Source organism: Puntigrus tetrazona, chromosome 6 (genome assembly GCF_018831695.1).
Source record: "Puntigrus tetrazona isolate hp1 chromosome 6, ASM1883169v1, whole genome shotgun sequence".
Taxonomy (NCBI): domain Eukaryota; kingdom Metazoa; phylum Chordata; class Actinopteri; order Cypriniformes; family Cyprinidae; genus Puntigrus; species Puntigrus tetrazona.
This window is the reverse complement of record NC_056704.1, coordinates 22,852,640-22,877,559: the sequence shown is the minus strand read 5'-3', so window position 1 is coordinate 22,877,559 and position 24,920 is coordinate 22,852,640. Positions and strand designations below refer to the sequence as shown.

At 36.4% G+C, this 24,920-nt stretch overlaps 1 protein-coding gene across 3 annotated transcripts; it reads right to left on the bottom strand.

The window, feature by feature from the left end:
* Positions 1-36: 36 nt before the first annotated feature.
* Positions 37-23,423, bottom strand: cfap20dc (CFAP20 domain containing). Of its 3 annotated transcripts, XM_043242240.1 has the most exons (20): positions 23,098-23,423; positions 22,886-22,975; positions 22,048-22,141; positions 20,795-20,867; positions 20,350-20,464; positions 20,041-20,194; positions 19,122-19,265; positions 17,526-17,705; positions 17,261-17,374; positions 16,452-16,583; positions 12,539-12,840; positions 8,505-8,840; positions 6,662-6,832; positions 5,129-5,200; positions 4,180-4,241; positions 2,488-2,579; positions 1,350-2,111; positions 1,164-1,267; positions 922-1,003; positions 37-831 (listed from the first exon to the last, which is right to left on the bottom strand). In XM_043242240.1, the coding sequence occupies exons 1-17, from the start codon at positions 23,116-23,118 to the stop codon at positions 1,999-2,001; spliced, it is 2,265 nt and encodes a 754-aa protein (XP_043098175.1). In that variant the 5' UTR covers positions 23,119-23,423; the 3' UTR covers positions 37-831; positions 922-1,003; positions 1,164-1,267; positions 1,350-1,998. The 3 variants fall into 3 exon arrangements, with proteins under 3 accessions (XP_043098175.1, XP_043098174.1, XP_043098176.1); XM_043242239.1 differs by lacking the exons at positions 37-831; positions 922-1,003; positions 1,164-1,267; positions 1,350-2,111 and having other exon boundaries at positions 2,130-2,579; XM_043242241.1 differs by lacking the exons at positions 37-831; positions 922-1,003; positions 1,164-1,267; ... (3 more) ...; positions 5,129-5,200; positions 6,662-6,832 and having other exon boundaries at positions 8,775-11,003.
* Positions 23,424-24,920: the final 1,497 nt, after the last annotated feature.

The window sequence follows — 24,920 nt, the reverse complement described above, 5'->3', positions numbered from 1 at the left end:
AGCAAAGTGTATGCAAAGTCAAACACACAAGGAATATAAAGTATATCATTTTATTCCATGTATTTTAAGTAGTCAGTAGTTCAGTCTCAGATAAGAACATGCACATACGAAAATCTAAAGATACAGAATTCCATCATCAAAAATACTTCCCTGCATGAAAGTGCAGATTAAGGTTCAAAAACCACACAGTTTAAAAATACAGTAACAGATTTCAGCAAGTCACTGGAATCGAAATCCTACAGCATCGTTACAGTTGATAAGGTTTACAGTAAAATGCTTATTCGGATGCACTTCTGGTAAAAGTGGCACCGTTCACAGTATCCAGTGGGAAAACCCTGAGATCATAAAGCTGTTTTAAAATCAAGAAAAGGTCAGGCACAATAAACAGAGCAACAATCTTTTCCACAGACTTTGCAGGTACAGCGTGCCTTGCTGTGAGAAACTGAAACAAATACTAAACAAGTTCTTCAGGGAGTGCATTTAAAAGGCAGTTCCAATATTGACCAAGTTTTAAGCAATGGGCGCAGTAACCATAACAGCTCTTTTTATAATTTTTTCACCTGCAAATAAATCACAGTTAAACCATTTCCCCAAAGTTCTTTCACGTAGGGGATTTTAGCCTTCCAGTCCCGCCAAATTTAACCAGCTAATTTTAACTGGTTGGTGGACATGTTCGTCCTGAAAAATGGTGGAACAGATATAAATATTTCAGAAAGTCCTGGCGGGCTTTTAAATGACCCATGCGTTTTTCTTTTGGCCGTGTAATTGCACAGCATTAAAAAGGAAGAGAAACGTCAATATATTCCGCTGCGTGACTCACTCCAAAAGATCCTGTGGAAAGAACATCCAGAGTAAGAATATTAAGTAATTAAGTATACATAATTTTGAAGGCTATTAGTACTCGGTGTCATGCATACTAACCTCATCTGAATCATTTTCCTCTTCTCTGGCTGCATTTTGTTCTTCCATTTGTCGCAGCTCTGAGTATCTATATGTTACATTACTGGAATAAATAGCCTACATTTAGTTGTCACTTAGTAGGGTCAAAATTGGCAACATATATTCCTTTAAATTGTTTTCCTTTCGTATAACTCGAATAATTTTCGTACAACAGTAATTTAAGGTTAGGTGGCATTGCAATATAAAGCACAAGTTGCATGTACCTCTGCGGACAGCAGTATTTCCGGATGACGAAGACAGCAGCTGCTATTGCAGCTACAATAACAATCACAACAGACGCGATTACTCCGAAATGGAGTCTTGCAGCCTGCGAAACAACATACCCCGGATAGTGAGTATGCAAACTAACTAACAGAGAAGAGAATGACGCGAGAAAGTCGCCAACAGACCTGTTGAACTTTGAGTGCTGAGATGGGTTTCTCCAAACTTTCTGACTCTCTGGATTCGCGATACGACGGCAGGGCGAAGGCGCACTCGTACAAAACGCTATACAAAATCACATTTAGTAACATATTTGGATGGTGGCTTAACTTCAACGACTTTCTCGCCATTATAGACGTTTACTTCCTAGTGATTCCACCTGTCAAATGACGTAAAGGAGAAGCTGGTGTGTGATTGGCCGATCGTGCGGCAGCGGGGTGACTTCCGTCAACAGTGTGCCGTGGGGTCACTTTCAAAAGTGATATTGATTTAAAGCCTGTGAATTAAATTCTTGCATTGTATAGTTTTGGTTTGTTTTACATAATATTGTCTAGGAGCAGTTATAATAAAAAATGACTTTTAACACTAAAATGGGTTCAACAATATAAGTTTATTTCTTGCATACTGAAAATTTAACTTCTGTTATGAGCTCAAACAAGCTTGAATGTGAATTTAGCACTAAAAACCAATTTTATAGTGGAAACAGTTACAAAAAATGTAAATCCCAAATTTCCATTAAAACCATTAAATGTTTCGATGTACAGCATGCTTCAACTAATCCATACATATATATGGCAGTATTGAACAACACGGTTGTTGATGTAGCTCATCTTGGGATCAGAGCAGCTCGTAATATTTTCCAGATTGTGGATCAAAGTAACAGTTGAGGCAGGGATCATACATTAAATTTAGAAACTCTTCTTCTCCACTGCTGTTGTGCAACGTAGACCCTGTGGATAAAGAAATAAGTCATATATTGCAATTGTTTTGTGTTTCAAAGCTGATTTCAGCAAAGGCATTTCATAGTGACAATTTATCCCATAAACTGTTCATAGAATCCAGTACCAGTTAATATGTTTTCTAACAAAGACTTTAGAAATACTCAATATCCTCCAAACCCTCATAACTTGCCCCCGTCTCGCCTACAGTTTAAGAGTCTTGTCAGAGGAATATCACTGTGGGTTTTAGATGAAGAAGGAAAAATCAATCATGAATGTAACTGTACCAGCTCTTCTTCATCCAAGAGAAATCTAGACCATGATTTATTTTTAGCAACAAAGGGTTGAGAATATGAGCCCAGGATGGGGATTTTTTCTGCTGTCGTACCTCTGGGTGAGACCTTGCCGTGGTCTGCTTTCCCATCTGCCATCTGTTGATTTGGATGAACTATCGGAGGGCTGAGGACATCCATCCATTCTCTACAAGAGGGTTAAGTCGTATAGTTGTTTAAATATAGTGTATAAATATATTTTTTTTACCTTTTAAAATTGTGAGACAGTGTTTTAATGGTCATAAAATATGCTTTTCTTCTGACCTAACCTATTATTTATAGTTTAATTATGCTAAAGCTTTTGGAATCATTCCTCCTCTGATGCTAACACGTTACCTCTTGTTGTGAATGATAGACCCCCCTTCTGCATGTCTCTCTTTCATATTCTCTCATTTACATGACACTTTTTAAGGCACCATGTGGAGCTGATGGACAGGCACCCTGGTGAGATGGGAGGGAGGTGGATGATGACCTCCCAGTGAGCTCTGCTGCAGCGGTGACAGCTAGGTGACACATGCAAGCCTCTGAGCACATGCATAACTCCTGCTCTTTCATTGTCCCTGACAACCATGCTTAATTAATCACCGAGGCATGGCAGTGTGGGCAGCTTCCCTTGACAGGAAAAGTTCTGCGTAGGAAACTAGCCATAGTGTGTACAAAAACATTAACATATTAATGCAGCTCAATAAATGATTTTTGATCGGTTAATTTCTATTTAAAGGTTTACTTATAAACAGCCATTATGCAGAATCAGTTTCTTCCTAAACAATGTTTAATAACTGCAGATTAAGTTTTTTTTTTTATCTTCTTAATTTATTATATATGTGTTATGTTATAATAATTCTGGTTATGCATTTCATTAATTACTACTTTTAAAAATACAATAATAATAATAATAATAATAATAGTTTAGTTATTATTATTATTATTAGTAATAGTAGTAGTAATATTAGTAAAATAAACATTATATAAACAAAATAGTTATAATTCATTAACAATATTTATTATTTATTAAACATTTTAACTTATTGTTGTTGATAATAATATTATTTTTATGTAATAAAATTTTTATTATGATTGTTTGTCATAGTAGTAGTATATAAAAATATTTATAATTAATAACCAATATTTATTCATTAATTATTTTGATATTTATTATTTTGATATAGATTCTTATTTATTCATATACTGCTGCTACTACGTATTGTTATGATTTAACTATATTTTAAGTAATAATGGTGTAATACTTGATGATGATGATTACGAATATATTATATATAAGTCAAAAGCTAAGGAAAAGAATAAGGACACAAAAAGAAATAAGACGCTCTGTTATGTAGACAGTCTGGAAGGTTTGTCATGAAATGAATGGCAGACAAATCTTTTGAAGGCTTGTATAAAATTTTGTGGAGCACACCACCTGCTCTCTTTTTTTATTCTTTGATGTTCAGAAGTTCTTTTTAGTATCCTGGAACCATTGGATACAATTGTCAATGGAAACTTCAAAATGTTCAGTGCCTAAAAAGCTATCCCTATCACATTTTCTTACCACTTTTCAGAAGTCCAAATTATTGAACGTGCATGAGCCTGAGGGTTGACAAGACTTCTCTTATGAACTCGCATGATAAAGTTCTGAAATGACTCATGTCTGAGCCTCAACACTTAAGATACTGACAGGCTTAGCATAATGGCTTAGAGTTATGCCTCACAGACTTAGAGAGGCTAAAAATACTGTATTTTTCTCTTACCTGGGATTAGAGTGAAGAAGAGGGTTCATTTCTTTCTGATAGTGCTGGCCTTGATCCACTGGCTGTGAAGCACAGAAAGAATAAGTACTGTATATTTATAATCTGGTTCAAGGGCTATATCTGCCCACTATTAGCTCCAGTCTAATAGGGAAAAAATATGTTCTGGATAACCGCATTCCTTACTGTAAAATAATGATTTAAGCCTTTATAGTTTGGAGCAGCGGTTCTCAACCAGTGGGCTGTGAATCAAAACTGAGCTGCAGGTCTGTTCTGATAGAGTCTAATACTAATGCTGTTCCATCAGCTGGACAAAAAAAATCCATCAATATCATTCCTCAAGGATGTTATTGTTACAGCTGTGGTGTGGATTCTGCTATTTTCATATGAATTTAGAATGATTTGTGAAACTACATAATTGAATATAAAACGGAACATTTTTCTTTTACTTCTTCATGATAAACGATTTGCAACAGTGCCGTTTTGCCTCAAATCTGGTTCCTGAGGCAAAACCAGAAGCACTTGATTATTGCGCATGTTCTTGTCGACTGATGGTGGCAGTGTTGCTATGTTTTCACGGTCTTATATAGCATGTGCACCAGGCATGATTAGCAGTTGCAGCATATCTTTCTAATCAACAGACAACAACAGCTGATGGATAGGGTCTGATATTGAAATGCCTTGGGAGTTTATTTCACTCTAATTAGTGGGGGTTTTATATAAACTGTTTGATTGCCCTTCTTTATAGGGAAACAGTTTTAATGTTCACTCTATTATTTGCCTGCTAGCTACAGTTCATCCATACAAAGCACTCTGTACAACAGAGCAGCCTAATAATGAAGAAGGAATTCAGGCCTTCCTGCACTGTGCTCAAGTGTGGCAATGCGCTTGACTTGTAATTATAACTGCTGTAAATGTCTGTAGTGTACGTGTGTGTGGTTTGTAAGCCCACCAAAGGAATGCACTGAGTCCAGGTTGAAGTATCATCGCTGCTTGCACTCAGACTTATGTTGCAGTGGTGAACCTGGCAGAAGATAAAAAAGTGCTTATTTACTGGCTTGTTGTCTTTTTCCCTTGTGACTTTCACAACACCTAGAGAGAAACGTATGGATGAAGTTAGAAACATTTTATCAGTTGAATTTCCAATGGCAATCTTTCAAAATGTAAAAAAATCTGTATATATAAATGTTGGACACAATTATTGGTAACCCTAGAAATTCTTATGAATAAAATATCTCCGAAGTATATTCCCCTTCATAATCACAATTTTGAGCACTACAGTGTGATTATGAATATGAAATGATCCGTCCATGGCTTGCTGTTTCACAGAAATATAAATAGGAGAGAAAACAAAGCTCAAATTCCCTTAATCATCCATCACAATAAGAAAACTCATCAGAATATATTTCTGATGTGCAGAAAATGATAATTGAGCTTCACAAATGAGTGAAGTGGCTTTAAGAAAAGAGCTAGAGAAGTGAAAATTCCCATTTTCACCATCAGGGCAATAATTGGGTAATTTCTAATCAACAGAAAATGTTACGAAACTGCCTGGAAGATGATATGTTTCTGTATTGTCCTAATGCACTGTATGGAGGAGTGTTTGAGTGGCTAAGGACTCTCCCAGGACCACAGCTGGAGAATTGAAGAAAGTAGTTGAGTCTTGTTGAGTCAGATAGATAAGTATAAATAGTTGAGCCAGAAAACCTTAAAACAAATTGTCAAACAGCACCTACATCACCACATGTTGTTTGGGTTTCAAGAAAAACTGTCCCAGCTCATCCAAAAACAAACTCCAGCGTATTCAGTTATCAGACTCGGCTGGAACTTCAAATGGGACTGGCTTCTAACAAAAAAAAAAATTGCTTTTTAGCAGCAAACGCTCAAAATGGGTTTGGTGAACACAGGGGTAAAAAGTACCCCATGTTTACAATGAAATATACTGCTGTATTTTTGATGTTGTGGGCCTATATTTCACATTATTTAGACACATAGCATCATGGATTCTATAAAATACCAAAAGATAAAAAAATCAATAAATGACTGACTAAGAAATCTTATGATGGCCCATGTTTGGATCTTCCAGCCGTACAATAATTCAAGCAAAAAATGTATAAGCACAAAACTGAGCTTCTGCTATGGCCATTCCATTCCTCTGACCTGAACCCTGTAGAAAATCAGTGAGAAACGCCAATATGGAGCTGGGAATCTAAAGGGTCTGGAGTGAGGTCTGGATGAAGGAGTGGTCTCTGATCTCTTGTCAGGTGTTCTCTAACCGCATCAGGTTATAGAAGAAAATTTAGAGCTGTTAAACTGGCGAATGGAGGTTTTAAAAGGTATTGAATTGAATAGTATTGAAGGGTGCCGTTAATTGTGGTCAGTGTGTATTAGAAACAAATTATCCAATGAAAGGTGAGATTTTTGTGCATTATTACAATGCAGATAGACTTTCTTGTTTTGATAAATATGAATATGAATGTCCTGCCTGTGATGCGCTAAGGCCCGGACCACTCATGTCTCCATCTCCTTCTTCCTCCTGTTCTCTCTTCAAACTGGCCAACATTCGCAGCTCATCTTCCTCATCCTCTTCGTCTTGACTTCTCCTCAGGTCGCACCTGCTGGAGCCCAAAGGTTGAACCCTCTCATCGACACTCACCTGTAAAGCCCAAAAATCTCATTACTTCATCAGTGCCACTTTGTAATGAGACCGATCGTTACTGGGTATAGCTAATTAGCAAGCAATCAATCAAAGCTTGCAAGTTAATTGGCACCCCCATTAAGGCCAAGACATCAGCAGGGATGGCTGCCTGCTGCTTAGAAATCCACTTATAAGAAGTCCTACCTGGATCTATGAGCAACCTTCCAGATAAGCTCAACAAACTTCAGCAGCATCAAAGATGTGTGCCATGTTTAAATGGAGGAAAGTAGTGTTATGGGCCATCCGTAATGATCCTCAGTAATTCCCACATCAAACTCCATTTAAAACATTTTGTTAATGACTGTAATCGACATGTGGTGAGAGTCTACGGTAGTTGTGCTAAATGCTTGGACACGTTTTAGTCCAAATATGTTCCAACCTCTAAGAGAGGAAAGAACACTAATGAGTTGTCTTTGATATCCCAGTCGTTTCTCTTAGTAAACAATGAGAGAGTTGAATAGTCCATAGAGCTGAAGTAAAAAAAAATAGTGTCCCCACTGACTTTAATTGTACAGACATAAAATTAAAATGCTAAAAATGCACTACATACACATTGGAAATAAAAAATTGGAGTAGGATATACTAAAATTATATGCAGAAATTGATATTAAAAAGATATATTACAAAAATGGCAAAACACATATTAAAAAATGAAATGTAGAACTTAAAACAGAAATAGTAATTTCCTGTAAAATGTACTCTGACAATCTTTGCTTTTTTTTTAAATTTGTCTTCACAACGTAAACATCACATTAGGTTTTGACTGTGTTTGAAGAATTATCACATTTGGGTGTATATAGGATAAATGCACAAGACAAAGTAAATTGAATTGTAATGTGACTCTTAAGAAATATAATAGTTCAAAAAATATGTTTTGTAAATCACGAAGACAAAAGAACACTACGTCCAAGCAATTTGCAATAATTTGCCTTTTGCAATTTCCAAATGCATCAGAGATGCAAGGGCACAACCCACTCCCCTCAATCTGAATGGATTCAGATTAAAATATCCAGCCTCTGGGGTAGATAAGAACCACACCAGTTCTGAAATTACAATAAGAACAGAGGCCCTCATAAACAAGCCACTCTGCTGGAGTGCACCAATTCAGCTGAAGTATGTGCTTGATTTGATCCCCTCTAACCCTGCATGCTTGCTACGGTTTAAAAAACATTTCATCCACATGAAAATAAGGCCATATGACTGGTGTGGGTTCACTCCACAAAACCCAAGTGCTTGCCATATTTTGAGTGTCACTTCTCTATCTCATGCAAATACTTGCAACTTTGTGCTAATTACTAGAAGGGGTAGTTTGTCATTGTTTACTTCACTGATGTTGTTGCAGACCTTCTTCCGCTTAACACATGTTGGCATCTAAACAACACTGGGCCCCATTCACTTTTATTGTATAGAGATTAATAATAACAATTACTTATATTATCCAGATTTCTGCTTGCATGCATATGAATTACTTTAACTTAATTACAATTAAAAGTATTTTATTTTAAAACTTTGACTTTCTTTGTGTAGACAAAAACAATAAGACAATCTTAAGAAATCCGAAATGACAAGAGGGTAATTAGATGATAATAGAATTTTCTATTTTTATCCCTTAAAAGGTAAACAGTCTCACCTTTTGGAGGCCAGAATTCTTCAGCGAAATCTCTCGCACAGATGCTCTGCTGAGAGTTATCTTGGTATCTCCATCAGGCAATGCTCTGCCAGCTTCGGGCCAATCCAGTCTGCTCCCTTGTCTGGTATTGGGAGAGAGGCAGCGGGTTGGTGCTATCCGCTTGGATTCATGCCTCTTTGGTCCTTCAGAGACATGCTGGACTGTGGAGGCCTGGGTCTTAATTGGCTCAGAAGAGAACTTGGGTAGGACTGTGTATTTTTGTACTGAAGGAGGTGGTGGGGGAGCAGTAATAGAATGGACTGCACATCTCTGAAGGAACTCGGTATGTATTTCATCCTGTGAAGCAAAAAGAAGTAATTGGTGTAAGAAATAGTCTGTATGAAATAACAAAATTTGACTTTTTTTTGAAGAAAGTCATGAAATGGTTGACGTATAGCTGGTTATTGTCTTTATTATGTTCTAGTTGCCTTCAAAGTAAATCTATGGGATTTTCATGGCTGTAACACAAAGGGTTACGTAGTTCACACTAGATTTTCTCACTCTCATGCCATTCAAGGTTTAATGCTGTAAAATCTACATCACTTGCTCGCCAAATGGATCCTCTGCAGTAAATGGGTAAATGCCGTCAGAATGAGAGTCCAAGCAGTTGATTAAAACACAGTCATAATCCATAGTCCATCAATTAATGTCCTGTGAAGTGCAAAGCTGCATGTTTGTACAAAACAAAGCACACCATTAAGATGCTGTTGCTTCTGTCCATAATCCATAATACCACCTCTTCCATCCTCTGCTGCCTTCTCACATCAAATCTTAAGATTCTTAAGACTGCTTTCGCTTATAAACAATGCAAATCTGTGCACATTACACCCCTGACTCCGATGTGACGACTTTTTCATCGGAGAAAGCAATTTTATGGGTGGAAGATACGTATTTTAGATGGAAGTTATGGATTATTGTGATGTTTTCATCAGCTGCATAAACCCTCTGACGGCGCCCATTCTTAGCCAAAAAATGCAAAATTTCTCCAAATCTGTTTTGATAAAGAAACATCTGCAACTTTGATGGCTTGAAGGATTCCTTAAATTCCTTTAAGGTGCAGTCTCTATTTCTTTTTCAAACAAACTTGCTTAGCAAGCATCGCTAATTATGACACATCAAAAAATTAATAACGCCCCTACGCTCAATGATTTTCTTCCAGCCCAAGCCATTAACACAAGGAAGGAAATCCGTTATTAATATATCAATATCCCCCCTTAAAATGACAAATATTAAATTTATCAACAAACTTGCGATGGAGTTATAAAGAGAATGATGAAATCTCTTGCAAGGGTCTCGGAGCCACGAACGCCAACTCTGTCACAGATGAAACGCATTAATAGCCACGACGCGAGACAGTCTGGCGCGGGCGGAGTAACATCAGAGTTACCTGTAATTAATCAGGGCGACACTGTGCCCAGAAAGTTGTCTGTCTCTGCTCTGTTTTGGAAAAGATAAGGTCTTTAAACTAGTGAGGCTTTGATCTACACTAATGGTCTTAAACAGCAAGCTTCACACTAATGATGACAACCTCACTAAAAGGGCACGGCCAGCCAGCCATCAGATCAGCCAAAGTTTTTGTCTCCTTTCTTTCCATCTTCATATCCCCTGTAGGGACCAGTTTTAATATTTCAGCTTTTTTATTTTTTTAGTTCTGGTTTAAAAAAAAAAGTGTCATCTCTTCTCACTATGTGAAATGCTGACATTCGGTAAACACACATCAGCGTGGCGCAGCCCTATATCTATTTGCAGTGAATTTCTTTAAACTGCGCAGGTTATCTACGGAGTCGACCGCGCTTAGTGGTTATTAAGCTTTTACAGACGAATTTCAATATGTTACTGCTTCATCTATCTTCCGCTGACAACTCTGTGGCATTAATGAAAGTCATTAGGCGAATATAATCACCTCTGCTTCTAGTGAAAATGATTTACACAGGTGCAGGTTATAGAGGTACAACATAAACATAATGTTCAGGATACTCAAACAAGTCATTATTTCTTTTTGTTGCATCTCCCATTAGTAAAGAAGACAAATGTAGACATCTACTTTTTTCCACTTAAGAAAATGCAGATGAAAAACAAAGAAAAAAATGACACGAAAAGGGAATTTATCAAGGGCGAGGATGGAAGAGGAAATAAACAACCAATAAAACTGTCAGCGGTATCAATCAAAAATCTCTAATTAAGTGCAGCAGAACATATGTATGCCAAAGATGAGACTGATTTCCCAGGAGGAGACGAAACAGACTGCGAATAAATGAATGATGTTCCTCTCAGTGGACGCAGAACCCAAGAGCGCCGTGGAGCTCAATGCCGTCTCGTCAGAAATGAACTGAACTGAAGAAAACTGATGATTTTCTTCATGGATTTAGCTGAATGGCAGGGACCCTGAGGGGCCTCAATCCGGTTGTGTGTGTATCATTAACAGATGACTCCACTGGATCATATTTCCTTGAGAGGAAACTTGGAAAGAAAACAATGCAGGCAACATGTGTTAAGGAGATGGGGAGTTGTTGCTGATGTTATGTTTGCATATTTCTACGGTGCATGCATCTGTAGCAATAAAGGAGGAATTGATTTTTATTATTTCCGCAGGTGTCTCAACAAAAGTGTACCATTTTAACTAAATTAAATGATTAACAGAATTGAAAGCACCTTTGGGTATACACATTGATTATTTAATTCAATTTTATTTGATTTCCTTTTATTTCTATTTCATTCGATTTTTTTATTTAATTTCATTTTATTGTGAGGATATTTCAAAATATCTTGTATGTTCCAAAGAAGAAAAACAATGGGGTGGGTGAACAATGATAATATCTTGAAATGGTGAAATATAATCTCATTAAAATGAACAACTTCATTCAACTCTCATTCAACTGAAAATATTATTAGTATTATTAATAATTGATTAATTAATTAAATGGCTGCTAAAAATCACACCCTAAAAATAATGCATCAGCCATACCAAAGTGCTCCCATTCTGTAAAAAAAAAACTAAACTAAACTAAAAATAAGGCCTGATGGTAATAATGCTGAAAAAAACTATTGATTTGTTTCTCTTTCTATAACTGGCTTAAGGAATAGTTCACCCCAAAAATTAAAATTCTGTCATCATTTACTCATCAACCTTTATGGATTTCTTTGTTCTGCCAAACACAAAGGAAGATATTTTGAAGGAAATTTGTAACCAGGCTGCTTTGGTCCCTACTGACATCCATAGTAGGAAAAAAAATACTATGGAAGCCAATAATGTCCCAAAACAGCCTGGTTAAAAATGTTTCTTCAAAATATCTTCCTTTGTGTTCGACAGAACAAAGAATTTTGTACAGGTTTGGAACTACTCAAATGGTGAGTAAAAGATGACAGAATTTTCATTTTTGGTTGAACTTTTCCTTTACTGTTTCTATAAAGATCAATAACGGAGATCTAATTGCTAAACATAATGTTTCGTCTTTCATTTTTTAGCGGCACTCGTGTTTCTTGTCTGTGTTCGTTTTAATGAGCATATGCAAATAAGAGCAGAAGCGGAATCCTTAAAGACTGAGATGAATTCTACGCTTGCCAACTGAGGGCGAGTATGAATTTATAGGACTTGTCCAAACTCTATAATTTGACAAATGCAGCATTATGCTTTAATTATGCCAACTCATATTCTTCATGAAATAGTAATACCATCCGACTTATCCAGTCTGACAGAAATATGCATTTTTCTCTTAGCGATTTCCTATGAAGATCTGTTTACAGTAGGACAAGTACTTAATTTTTTATGTCTGTTTTGTTCGCAGTTTATCACAATTTAGCTCTAATTATAGGTTGTGCAGCTCTACTAGCCATTTGATAGCCCAGTAGAGTAAATGCTTGAATTACATTCTCAAAACTGTTAATTGGATGTGAGAAGCAAGCCTCAAGTCCTTCTAAATCAATTAATGTCAAAGCCATAAATGTATTGCTGCCTCTGCATGTTAAAGTGGGTGTATGTTGTCTGCGTACCATACCTCTTCACTCTCACTACCAACAAAATCATCCTCCAGACGTGCATCTTTGCGCTCTCCTTCTGCTACCAGCTTGTGACCTTTAAGGCCAAAGGTCAAATCCTCAACAGGGTTGGTGCTAGCCTGATTCCGTCTGGCTGAGTGAGGGCATGAGGAGAAAGTGAAGACTTCCTCATCGCAGAGAGAGAGCTCAGTTTCTGTGTCACAAAGGTCAGCATCATCTGTAGTCAGCAGACGATCTGGAGGTGAAGCAGCACATAGAGGCTTGAAGGCTGACCCAGATGTATCCGTACTAGAAGCACAGTCTGCAAAAAATATGACAGGAAGATTTACAGGTAATATCACCATTTGTTGCCAATGCATATGTTAGTATTTTGTTTGCATATGTTAGTATTTTGCCTTATTTTTAAATGCTGTCAGGCTTTATTTTGCCTGATTGACAAGTCTTAGGCCATTTTCCAAACCTTTTTTGGCAGCTTTATTACTTATTTTATTAACTTTATTACTTTTATTCATTAAGAATACATTAAAATGATCAAAAATGGCAGTAAAGATGACAGTAATTTAACAATTACGGTTTAAAAAAAGAAAACTGTTTCCAACATTGATAATAATAAAAATGTTATTTAAAGGAACATGCTACTTTTTAAAAAAACCTTAAAAAAACTCAGTTACTCAGTTTCTAATACAGTTCCTATAGTTCAAATCAGATTGGCTAAATTAATTTTAAAACAGTAAAACTCAACTGTTCAACTCTAGGGGAGTTGCAAAATGATCCTATTTTCAAAAAGGTGGCGTGTTCGTTTCAGTAACAAATCAGCATTTAGAATGATTAAAGAATCATGTGACACTTAAGACTGGAGTAATGATGCTAAAAACTCAGCTTTGCCATCTCAAGAATAAATTAGATTTTGAAACATATTGAAGTGTTAAACACCTGAGCAAAAAAGACTTCTCTTAAAAAAAAAACAGACATCAAATCTTTAAACGGGAGTGTAAATATAATATTTAAAACTTTTTTTTAACGCTTACATTGGCAATAACAGCAGAAAAGACACAAAATCATTTAAGGAGAAAGATTTAGCTTTTCTTTATTTGCCAAAGCACACAGTTTCTCTGAAAACAAACAAAAAAGCTATGTTGAAAACAAGGCCTGAAGGTAATAACGTTGAGAAAACAATTTCTGCTTGCTTCTCTTTCTTCCACTGACTTACTGTTTCTATAAAGATCAATAATGGAGATCTAATTACTAAACATAATGTTTCGTCTTTCATTTTTTATAGCGGCACTCGTGTTTCTCGCCTGCGTTCGTTTTAATGAGCATATGCAAATAAGTGCAGAAGCGGAATCCTTGAAGATTGAGATGAATTTTACTATGCTTGCCAACTGAGGGCGAGTAGGAATTTATAAGACTCGTCCAACCTCTTTCATTTGATAACTGCGGCATTATGCTTTAATTACGCCTTAAAATATACATAAATGGGGGAGAAGCATGGAAAGGGTATTTTAAAGATGTAGATGGCAGGAATTTACATCTGCGGTCCTAAGAGAATAACAGAAAAATAGCATTAACTTGCTACGTGTGTGTGTGTGTGTGTGTGTGTGTGTATGGGTTCATGAAATGGGGAGGGTGGGGGCTTTCTGGCTTTCCCACTGACACAAAAACAGCATCATTAGTAGATAGGGAGCAATGGTACAGTAAGATAATAATTCAGAAGGGGCGATGTGTGCCTGTGGGGTCTGCATGCCCTCATACTAAAGAGAAGACACCCAGAGAGCAGGGAGCAAAAGACACCGCAGAGACCAAGTGATGAATTTGCCGTGTGAGCGTACAGCGCTTTGATCTACTTCAGCAAAATGCACAGCGGCAAAAAGTCTAAACCGCTGTGAAGTTGTGTGAACTGTGAACCTAAGCTGTACTTTCTCGTACTTGGAAACAAGGACAAAGAAAGGGCATTGGAGAGCTGAACAAATTGTTTTGTGCTTTAAATTACTCTGGCTGATGACTGTCAGAGTCCACCACAACTGCACAGGGCTTTTTGATGACGCTACATTTGCCATAATGTCATGTGATCTTTTACGCTCAGTGGGTGCTCTTTTAAAGTTTTTAAGACTTCTCAGCTATGTTTGATTTAAAGGAATAGTTCACCCAAAAATGAACATTTGTTAGAACATGTACTCGTTCGCCGTTCAAGATATAGATCAGTTTGTTTCTTTATTGGGGCAGATTTGGAAAAATGTAGCATCACTTGCTCACCAGTAAATGGATGCCGTCAGTCCAACAGCTGTATGTTTGTAATGAAGAATCCATCATTTGGTCCTTTAACCTTTAATTTCATAATTTACAGGTCAAAATACTAGTCCATACTAGTACATAATCCACAATAATACTAAAAAAAAGTCCATCCTCTATTGTCCTCGCATGTCCAAATCCACCCACATGATTCAGATTACTTTTTTTTACTGGACAAAGCAATGTTATGGATAGTGGACTCATATTTTAGCCGTAAGCATCAGTTTAAAGTAAAAAAAAAACTTGTTTTACTACAAACACTCATTGTTTTGCTCCACAAGATGTCAACCTGTGGTTTACTTGAGGATTATTGTGATGCATAGACTCTCATTCTGACGGCACCCATTCACTGCACATGATCTGTTGGTGATCAAGTGATGCTATCTGTTAAAATAAAGAGACCAACCCATCATTTTAGATGAGTAAATGTTCTGCAAATTTGCACATTTTTGGATGAACTGTGCAAAGACTTTCTGAAGTGATCACAAGCTAGATACCTGACCCGTCTCCATTTAGTCTTATTGCCGTCTCATTTGGTGACTTCCTTTCGTGTTGTGTAGTTTTGAACAGCCTGGGTTTTGTTCTGTTTGTTTTGCTTGCACGCATGGATCATAAAGACATTATCGGCTAAACAACTGATTACATATTAAAATTAAATATGAAAACAGCAACATAATAGCCATGTCAGATAAAGTGATATAAAGGCTCTATTAAGCTCTTCACAGAGTAGCGTTTCATCTAATTAAAGCATGCACGCTCACAGAGCACCTCTCAAGAGCTGCCTTCGCTCTTGCCATTCCGAGGGGTTTAGCATATTTCGATTCCTGGCACGTTTTTGAACAGGCTTATATTGTAATCACCTTTTCTAATTGCCCACGGTGCAAGCTTGCCTGAACCCCAGAGACTTCTTTCTGACCTACACAGTGTACTTAATGTCCCATTACCACTAATGAACTCTCTTTCCTCTGCTAAAGGGAAGTTCGAGTTAGACCTACTCTGCAGGAAAGGATTGTTAACGTGGAACAACTGCTCGTGTTCTCTGTGTCGGCGTCGAGACAGATTCCAGTAGCGCTCATTTGGAATGTTTGGTTTGCTAGACCTTTGGTCAAATCCCCTTTATTTATATAGAGCTTTATACGGTCGGGTTTGTTTCAAAGCAGATTCACATACAGAATTAAACAAAAAGCAAAAGAATCAGCGATGCCAACTCCATAAATTACGGGACAAATTAAAATTCTGCTAACGGCAATAGTGCAATTTTCAGCTCCAGTCAATTCCGTGTTGATTCAGTTCAGTTCATTAACTGTCAGTGTCGCGCAATTTATTAATCTGATTCAGCTTGGAGACAATTGTGTCATTTTTCAGCTCAGTACAGCCCCTCGCGTGAAAATCATGTGTTATCGCTAAAATATAGAAATAGACCGCAGCACAATTTGAATTATTATTACAATATGTCTGAAGAAAAACTTTTTTTTTTGTTTAACTGATATATGAGTATTAATAATAATAGTGGTTGCCATAGTAAGAACCACCAGAAAGACGTATACATGTGAATTGGGTGGTCAAACCAACAGTTTAAGTATGCCCACTATAACGTGTGAGGAACATACAGTAATTACTCACCTCGTAGAATTGGACGAGTTAATTTATCTTCTACTGGTAAGTCAGAGCCCAGAGTTTGAAGTGAGGATAATGCAATTTTTCCTTGAAGCTCAGGTCCCTCTGGGTTCAGGCTAATTTTGCCACCTTCTTTATCTTTGAGAGTGCATATGAGACCAAAATAAAATACAATGACTTTGTAGTAGCAGACTTCAAAAGTCAACAAGGAATTAATTTCAAGAGAACTCCTGGCATGTATCTCTAGGGGGAAAGTCATCTGTCTGATTAACATTTTTTAAAAACAAGTGCAAGGTTTTGATAGCCAAAGACAAAATATCAGTACTGAGCACATGAAAAGTCCTGTTTTAATCAACATTCAATAAATGAATAAAAGATTTGTTTAATGACAGTTTGAACGCACAAACTGACATGACTAAATCCTATCACTTGCTGAATATGTACCATTCAAAAGTTTGGGGTCAGTATGATTTAAAAAATTTAATTAAAGGTGACAGTGAAGACTTTTATAATGCTACAAAGTATTTCCATTTTGAAAACGCATCACAGTTTGCATAACAAATTCTAAGAAGCACAAGCGCACAACTTTAATAGCATTTTAGAATGATTTCTGAAGCATCATGTGACACCGAAGACTGGAGTAATGGCTGCTGAAAACTATTATTTTTGCAATAGTAATAACATTTCACAATATTACTATTTTATTGTATTTTGATCAAATAAAGGCAGCATTGTTGAGAATAAGATTTAAAAACTCTTACAGACACCAAACTTTTGAACACTAGTGTATAATATATGCACAGTAATAAGCTCACCTGTGTTTGATTTTTCTCTCCTAGCATTTTGGATTCTCTGTGGTCTCCTAGAGCCCATTTTCTCAGCGGATGGCCTTTCAAGTGGAGGTCGTGGCTGTACATTTTCAGTTCTGCCTATATTCGGAAACATAATACAGTTCTAAAAAGATTGCTTTACCCAAACTGCATTCCTTCTGAAATCTAATTTTTGTACCAAAGTTTTAATTAACCTCACAGTATACTAGATAATGTTAAGTGTCGAGAAAATAAATGAATGCGTATTTGCCTGATGGTATGTTAAGGCTCAGTTCAGACTTGGCTCTTTCTTCTTTCCTGTTTGCAGATGTGCTGCTCTTTCTGGCGGTCAGCGGAGGGGGTCCGATAACTTTTGACCCGAAAGCAATATGGGACGAGTCCCGGGGTGTAGGACCCCTTGTGATGGATGCTTTGACACCACCTGTCTCTTCTAATAAACAGACCACAAAACACTTATCAAAGCTTAGCTGATATAACCCTATAAAGGACACATTTACATTTGATATGCAAATATCTACAGCTTCTAAATTATATGATATAATAAGTTTTAAATCGTAAGTAATCATCTTACTAAGAAATATTAGTGGGCGACATAAAAGGAATGCTAATATTTACATGCCTTTTATGTAGGTAGTCTGTTATACTCATATTTACAAGTTATCATATTTTTATTTTACTTTGAGGCCATATAAATAACCGCAATTCACCTAATTGCATATTTTTGATCACTTTGGGCCGCTAAATAAATTTGAGGTGTTTTTTTTTTTTTTTTTAGTATGAGCTCCATATTCATATCATATATCACTCTATATCATACTATATGACTATATTAAATGTATCAAATATGATGCTTAGGAAAAAAAAACTAAAGTCGCAAAAGTCACAAAAGTCTTCTTGTAGAAAGTCAGAAAGAAAGAAGGAAAGGAAGCAAAAAAGAAAGATGGATTGTTTCTGCACAAATGAATTCCTGAGTATTCTAACATCTGCTATTCCAGCGAATTGATGATGTATTAAAATACATAATATCTGTATTTAGACTAACAATATCATGACATCCTCTATGACAATAGACTGTTTTCGTGTTCATAATCCTTGTAATTGTGAGGCCCTTGCCATCTGTTGGTTTGCAATTGGCATATTTTCAATTGTTATTTAGTGCAATGCTGCAAGAAAAAGCAGCGTTAAGGTCATGGCAACCTGGCAACAAAACACAAAATACTGCCATTTGTCATTTCAATATAACAGCCAGCTCAGGATCCAAGGCTGTAAGCTACATCTACACAGTTTCATACACAAGGCCCACAGTGTTTTGATACGTTGTTGCTAGGTGATGAAACAGGGAAAAAATGATTAATGTAGAACCAGAGACTGCAGTCTTTTGTTGCCATATTTGTATATGTAGAAACATTTTATATGATCTCATTACAGTCCAACACCTCTTGTCAGTGATTGACCTCCTGTTATATTAATATCTTGCCAGGGCATTATTTGAGTCTTTTTTTGAGAATCTAAGGGTGAGATGACAGCAGTCTGGCACTGTGATATGAGGCCAACAGATGTCTGGATAAATAAAAACTGTAAGAACAGCTATGAAGGTCTCACTGGGCTGGCAGAGTGGACAGGTATGTGACTAAAGAGAGATGATTAGAGCTCTCTTGGCAAGAGGTGTCTCTTGTCAGCAAACTAACAGGCAGCAAGTAGCAGGAGAGTTCTGCTGAGGGGCTGACCTTCTGTTTAACAAAGAACAAAAGGCAAAAACACAAAACTTTGGCTTAGTTAAGGAAATGTAAGCTACGAATAGAAACTAAGCAATAAAGGATTAGCGTTGAACGACAAAGTAACTGACCGGCATCCGAGTTTGCATGTCCACTTTTTAAATCAGGCTGTCCCAGCGTCTTCATGTTCACCAGCTGGACAACATGCTGAACTTCACTGGGAAACTGACAGTTCCTCGGAATCTCTTCTTTTGGACCATTACTTACTTCTAAACCTTGAGTCAAATACACAAAGTAGAAGGTTTTCAGGCGAAGAGAAAACAACTTTGTGAAGATGCTTCACCAAGTATAGAAACAGATCTGGGCTAAAAAGTCAAAAACAGAATATTAAGGCGAGGCGTTTGGCACTTTCCATGAATTGTTTATCCTCTTCAACAAATGGTCAGTGCAAAAATGTGCTTAACGTTCACACTTTCAGCCAAGGTCAAACAATACATTTTATAAGCTTTTGTGGGTTTTTTTTGTGAGATTTGCAGTTTTCTGAAAATCTGTTGTGTGAGACTGAAAACATTTTATGAATATTTGAATACAGTATAATTTATTAAATATATAAAAAAATTATTCATATTGCATAATATTAATATAATATAAAATCTATATGTCACATTGTATATTTCTGTATTTTTTTTTTTTATTATTATTTTTCTACAGGTTTAAAGAGTTAAGCTTGACCAATGGTGGGAATAATACAACCTTAAAAAACAGAACGAGTTTTTTTTATTTGCAATGCTGCAAATGAGCCAGAATTTTATGGATTTTTTTTTACATTAAGTGAAAAATCGTGCACTTGCAGAACACGAAATGTAGGACACAACTAAACATTACATTTATAACCATTAGATAACAGTTTTATCTAACACATCCAATTATCTCACTAAAATCAGTTTGTGTCTAAAATGCTCTAATTAATCTAAACTCACCAAAGTGAACTCAAAATGGGCCACAAAACAGCATGCATGAAGTAAAACACGGGATGCATTTTCCCCTAACCTCCATCAGTGCAGTCTGCGGGTTCATTCTTCATCGTGAAGATGCGGCGGACCTTACAGCAGGCGGAGATGATGATGCCATCGAGAGACAGGAAGCGCGTCCCTCTGAATATCTCAGCGGTGAGAGAGTCCAGATCGATACACAGATTACACCACTGCACACAGACAGTGGTACCTTATCATACTAGCTCAAGAACATTTTTCAGGTCATTTTTGTGGTCGTGTTACAAAGTGTCTCACTGAGCTAAGATCAATTGATCTGACGGCTCATTTGCAGATAGTCGCAGAGAATGCCGCAGTCAGGACTTACAGTATTGCGTTTGAGGCACGATAGAGGTATTCTCGCATGCAAAGGGGTTGCTGAGAGCTCTTTGTGCACAGTAGACAGGTAGAGTCTCTTCTTTAAATGCTCTTCGTCAGTCACTCTAGAAGACAGCATTGAAAGGTTAACCAAATTGCTTGCTCTGTAAGGCAGATGGAAAGATTTTTAACCATTTTCTCATATGTATGTATGTGTGTGTATGTGTGTGTGTGTGGAAGAATGTGTAGGAGTTGTATCTGCATGTGTGAAAGTGTGAATTAATTCACCCTCCACGGTAATAAACCCTCTACACTTTCTGTGAATTTCAACTGTACCATAACAGCACAACAAGATTGTTTTTAGTAGATTGAAAATAGATGTTGGAAGGAACCTGTTAACATTGACACTAAATTTGCAATGCATTAAAAAAAAAAAATGAAAAGCCGGGACTTACAAAAACTCAGTGGAAAAATCTCTTCCCGTAGGAATGTTCACCTGTAGAATCAGAAACTTCTGAATCAGTCCAACTGTAGGAGCAAGAAACTGGAGATTAGAAGTGAAAGTGATATGCACAGACACATACAGTATAAATGTATGATTCAATCTGATACATAATCGTCATATGCATCCCTATGGTAACATGATTTGACTTTGAAGATGTTCAAACAATAACTACATCAGAAATCTATAAGCCTAAACAAAACAGAGAATTGAAGTAATCGTTCACTAATGCAAAATATAAGCGCACTACATTTAATTATATAGATTGTATATGCTATAAAATATGTCATAAACAGTGAAGCTTGATGAGATATATTTTAACCTCCATATAGACAGTTTCATCAGACACACGCACCTGTCTCTAAGTTAACCTTCGGTTTGTGTTTGTTTATCAGTCTGGTTAGTGCCACCGGCTAAACGCAGCTAATGATGAATAATAGTTGGTTTCAGATTATTGTGCTCTGGGATGTGTTTCCGATATATTTATTTATTTGTGGCGACCTGCCACGATATATCAAAAAGCTTTGTCGAATAAGCATAAGTAATGCACGTTTAAAAATCAAACCAAGGCGTGGAGTGTCTTTATATCACTGTATTTCTGAAGGAAGACTATTTTTAGAAAATGTCATTTTCATTGTATCATGCATATTTGTAGGTTTAGCGTTTGTAAGCTCAGAGCTGCTTTGTCTATAGCCCGTTACAAGGGAAACCTCAATTTCTCGTGCTTAAACCGCTTCCTGCTGCAGCATTTTTTTTTGCTTGTTATTAAAATAATCTACTCTAGAAGGACTAAGCTGTTGTTATTAATTCCATTGCGATGTCTACCGGAAGTTAAGGCCACAAGAGCATAAAATACATTTATAGGCTAAATGTAAATATGGATGGATTAGCCTTTTTAAAATCAAACCTAGATTGAATTGAGTGTTCATTTTTTAAACATACGGTAATATAGTTTTGTGGAGCATTGTTGCTTTTTATGCAAATACATGTTCACAGACAACAAATAAAGATTTTCTTCAACTTTGAAACATCTGAATGTATGGTATACTAAAAACCTGTTTTAGCAAATCTATTTTTGACCATTTTTTGTATAGTGTAAAATATATCAGCAGATATATTGCACAATATATTACATTTTGTTTGAAATACTTTTGCAAATACATATTTTGCCTTATAGGGATTTATTCTGGTGTTATTAGCGCTTACGAGTCGTCTTGCTGTCCTTGGGTAACTGCATCTTGTGTGTTTGACTGCTGCCTTCAAGACTGTATACAAAACCCTTCACTTCTTTATCAAACACCTATTAAAAAGAGAAAATAAATTCTTTAAAATAGACAGATATGCCTCAAATAATGCTCCTCGATAGTATAACTCCTAATATCTACTCGCAATTTCTCATGAGGGAAAAAAAACATTGCATAGACCTCTGCACATACTGTTGTGTTGAAGTGTTGGGCTGTTTGTGGTATTGGTGAAATTCAGTGCTATAGTCATATTATGTTTCAGGTAGACTAGATGAGAATGAGAAATGATAACCATCATCTAGTTCTCTCTGAGATTATTTACAGAACAGATTCTGCTATACAAACAGTGTCTCTAAGAATCTGTATCACTTTTTTTTTTTACCCCAGTGAATACTGTATTTCAAAGGTTTTTCATCATTATTATCTCTAAGGATTTTTCTTTTCTTTTTACGTTCACTTCTGAAGGCCAGCTTCTTCGTGACATGCCTCGGAGTCTTGGCTCCAAAAAGCAATTGAACAGTTTCAACACTATTGCCCAGGAAAAAAAAAAAAAGATACAGTTCACTGAACATGCTGACTTTGTGACAACATGCCTCGTCTGGGCGACATGTTGTGACACTAAGGTAAGTTGTCAAATAGGAGAACCTTCATTAAATTGCCTGTTATAGTCTTTTAAGCTAAATTTAGAGCAAAACTATCACGAAACACAGTGAAATATGGCGATATTATTTCGAAATATATTGAGCAGTTTTTCTAAGACCAGTTAAAAATATGGTAAAATCTTAATTAGTGAAACATACTTTAGTTATTGAAGATTTCCTGCCATGTAGTTTCCATTTTGCCACAGGGTCCTTTCCTTGAGCGCTGAAAATGTCAACTGTGAGACCCCCCTACACACACACACACACACACACACACACACACACACACACACACACACACACAATTAGAAACGCTGAAAAGATTCGCAGATACTTAACCAGTGTGTAAGTCTTCTTGTAGCCTGAGTTACCTGATAATCGTTCTTGAACATTCTTCCATACGAATGAGATATGAAAAAGATTGAAATATGAAGGCTGCTTTATTCTATCCAATTCGAAATGAACAAAAGATGATTAATAACCACTGCCGCGCAATGACGGTTCTATTTAACTGTCAGCTAACGTTACACTGTAGCAGTTGCTTTTGTAACGTTAACTACCAGACTGTCGCAAAAATCACGTTCAATCACGTTCACCCAGCAAAACGAAAATCCAAAAGTCTCGGTCGGTTTAGTCATGTACTAGTTGTAAGAGCGCTTTATTAATGTTGGTTAGCTGATAAGCTAATGCAGGCAAGCAGGGCTGTAGGTCGTTGCTATGGCAACGGGACGCTATCCTTTTGGCAGCGGCAGTCTGAATTTCAGTGAGAACGCCATGTATTTCCAGCTGAAGCCAAATGTAACGCGAATTTAAATAAAACGTCAGTAGAACTTTAAAATAACAACATTCTGCATAATTTCTATGTCTAGTTTTTTTTTTTTAATAAATATGTTTTTAATATCTAATCATGTTTGTTGGACTAACTAAACACACTGAATGTTTTTAAATGAATCATTTAATTTTGCTCGTTTGGGACGAGATATTTTTAAATTTAATTAATTTAGAGATTTGTTGATGCATAATATATCTATCTATCTATCTATATAATATATATATATATATATATATATATATATATATATATATATATATATATATATATATATATATATATATACACACACACACCACACATACAGTATGTACAGTAGAACTGCCTAAAAGTATGTCTCATAATACCGAATGTTTACTGTGTACTTAAATACCTTGACATTATGCCATGGTTCCTTGGCTTGTGCTAATAGTTAATTAATTTGATTTTATCTGTACTATATTTAAATTTGAATATGCCTCTGTTCACTCACGCAGAACGCCTCAATATTGGAGACACCGAAAGCGGACTAGTGCATTTTGAATGACAGCGCAATTGCATGTGTTAGAAATAACATCTTCCTCTAAGTCTCGCAACACCTTAGACCCACTGCTTTAAGTGCATTGTGAATCATTCATCACTGTTGAATGGTGAATGTCAAATGCATGCGTTTTTGTAAGTCAGAGATTAAACTTTCAGTATTTTTCCTTGTGACTCTGGAGACCGGCATCAACAGAGAATTAGTATTCACTGTGCAATGTGCAAAAAAAATGAAATATTATCTGTTGAGTTCCTATCCGTGATAATTTGGTGAGAGAAGTGTGTCTTGCGTTTGTGTGTGACAAAGGTTTAACTACTTTGAGCAGATGGTGGGTCTTTACATGCATTTCAATACTAATGATGCAGCAACTGCAAACTGCTCCCCAAATTGGATTTTGGAAGGTTTTTAATAAGTCTATTACTAAGCAATGTAAATTAAGGCCATTGTCACTGAAGGTCAAATATGTAATTTGATGGCAACGTGGAACATACCTGAATAGACACACTCACACAATCAATAAGCTAGCAACACTATTCAAAACCACAAAGGGTGCCACTTCATAATGAATGCAGGCAATCTGTTGAATATTAAAAATGATTACCCAAGTATTCTGTAATTCCCTCGGTGATAGGTGAACCCTGAGCTGTCATTTCAGATCTAACGGAAATGCATTATGTAGCCCTATGGATGCAAACAGACATTTACATCATCTTCCGTCTAAATACATTTGCAGAAATCGTATTAAGATTTTTACTGAATGCATACTGCACAATAAACTGTACACTTGTAATTACCGCTTTTGCCGATGTTAATTTACATAAGCGTGTATGTATACAGTGAAT

What these genes read in the sequence shown, in the direction of transcription:
- cfap20dc (XM_043242239.1), bottom strand. Translation starts at nt 23,118, where the DNA reads ATGTTCAAGAACGATTATCAG. An exon ending in CGCAGACTGCACTGATGGAG is followed by an intron (nt 19,266 to 20,040) that starts GTTAGGGGAAAA and finishes ATTTGACTCAAG; the next exon opens with GTTTAGAAGTAAGTAATGGT. An exon ending in AGAATTCTGGCCTCCAAAAG is followed by an intron (nt 6,833 to 8,504) that starts GTGAGACTGTTT and finishes TGGGCTTTACAG; the next exon opens with GTGAGTGTCGATGAGAGGGT.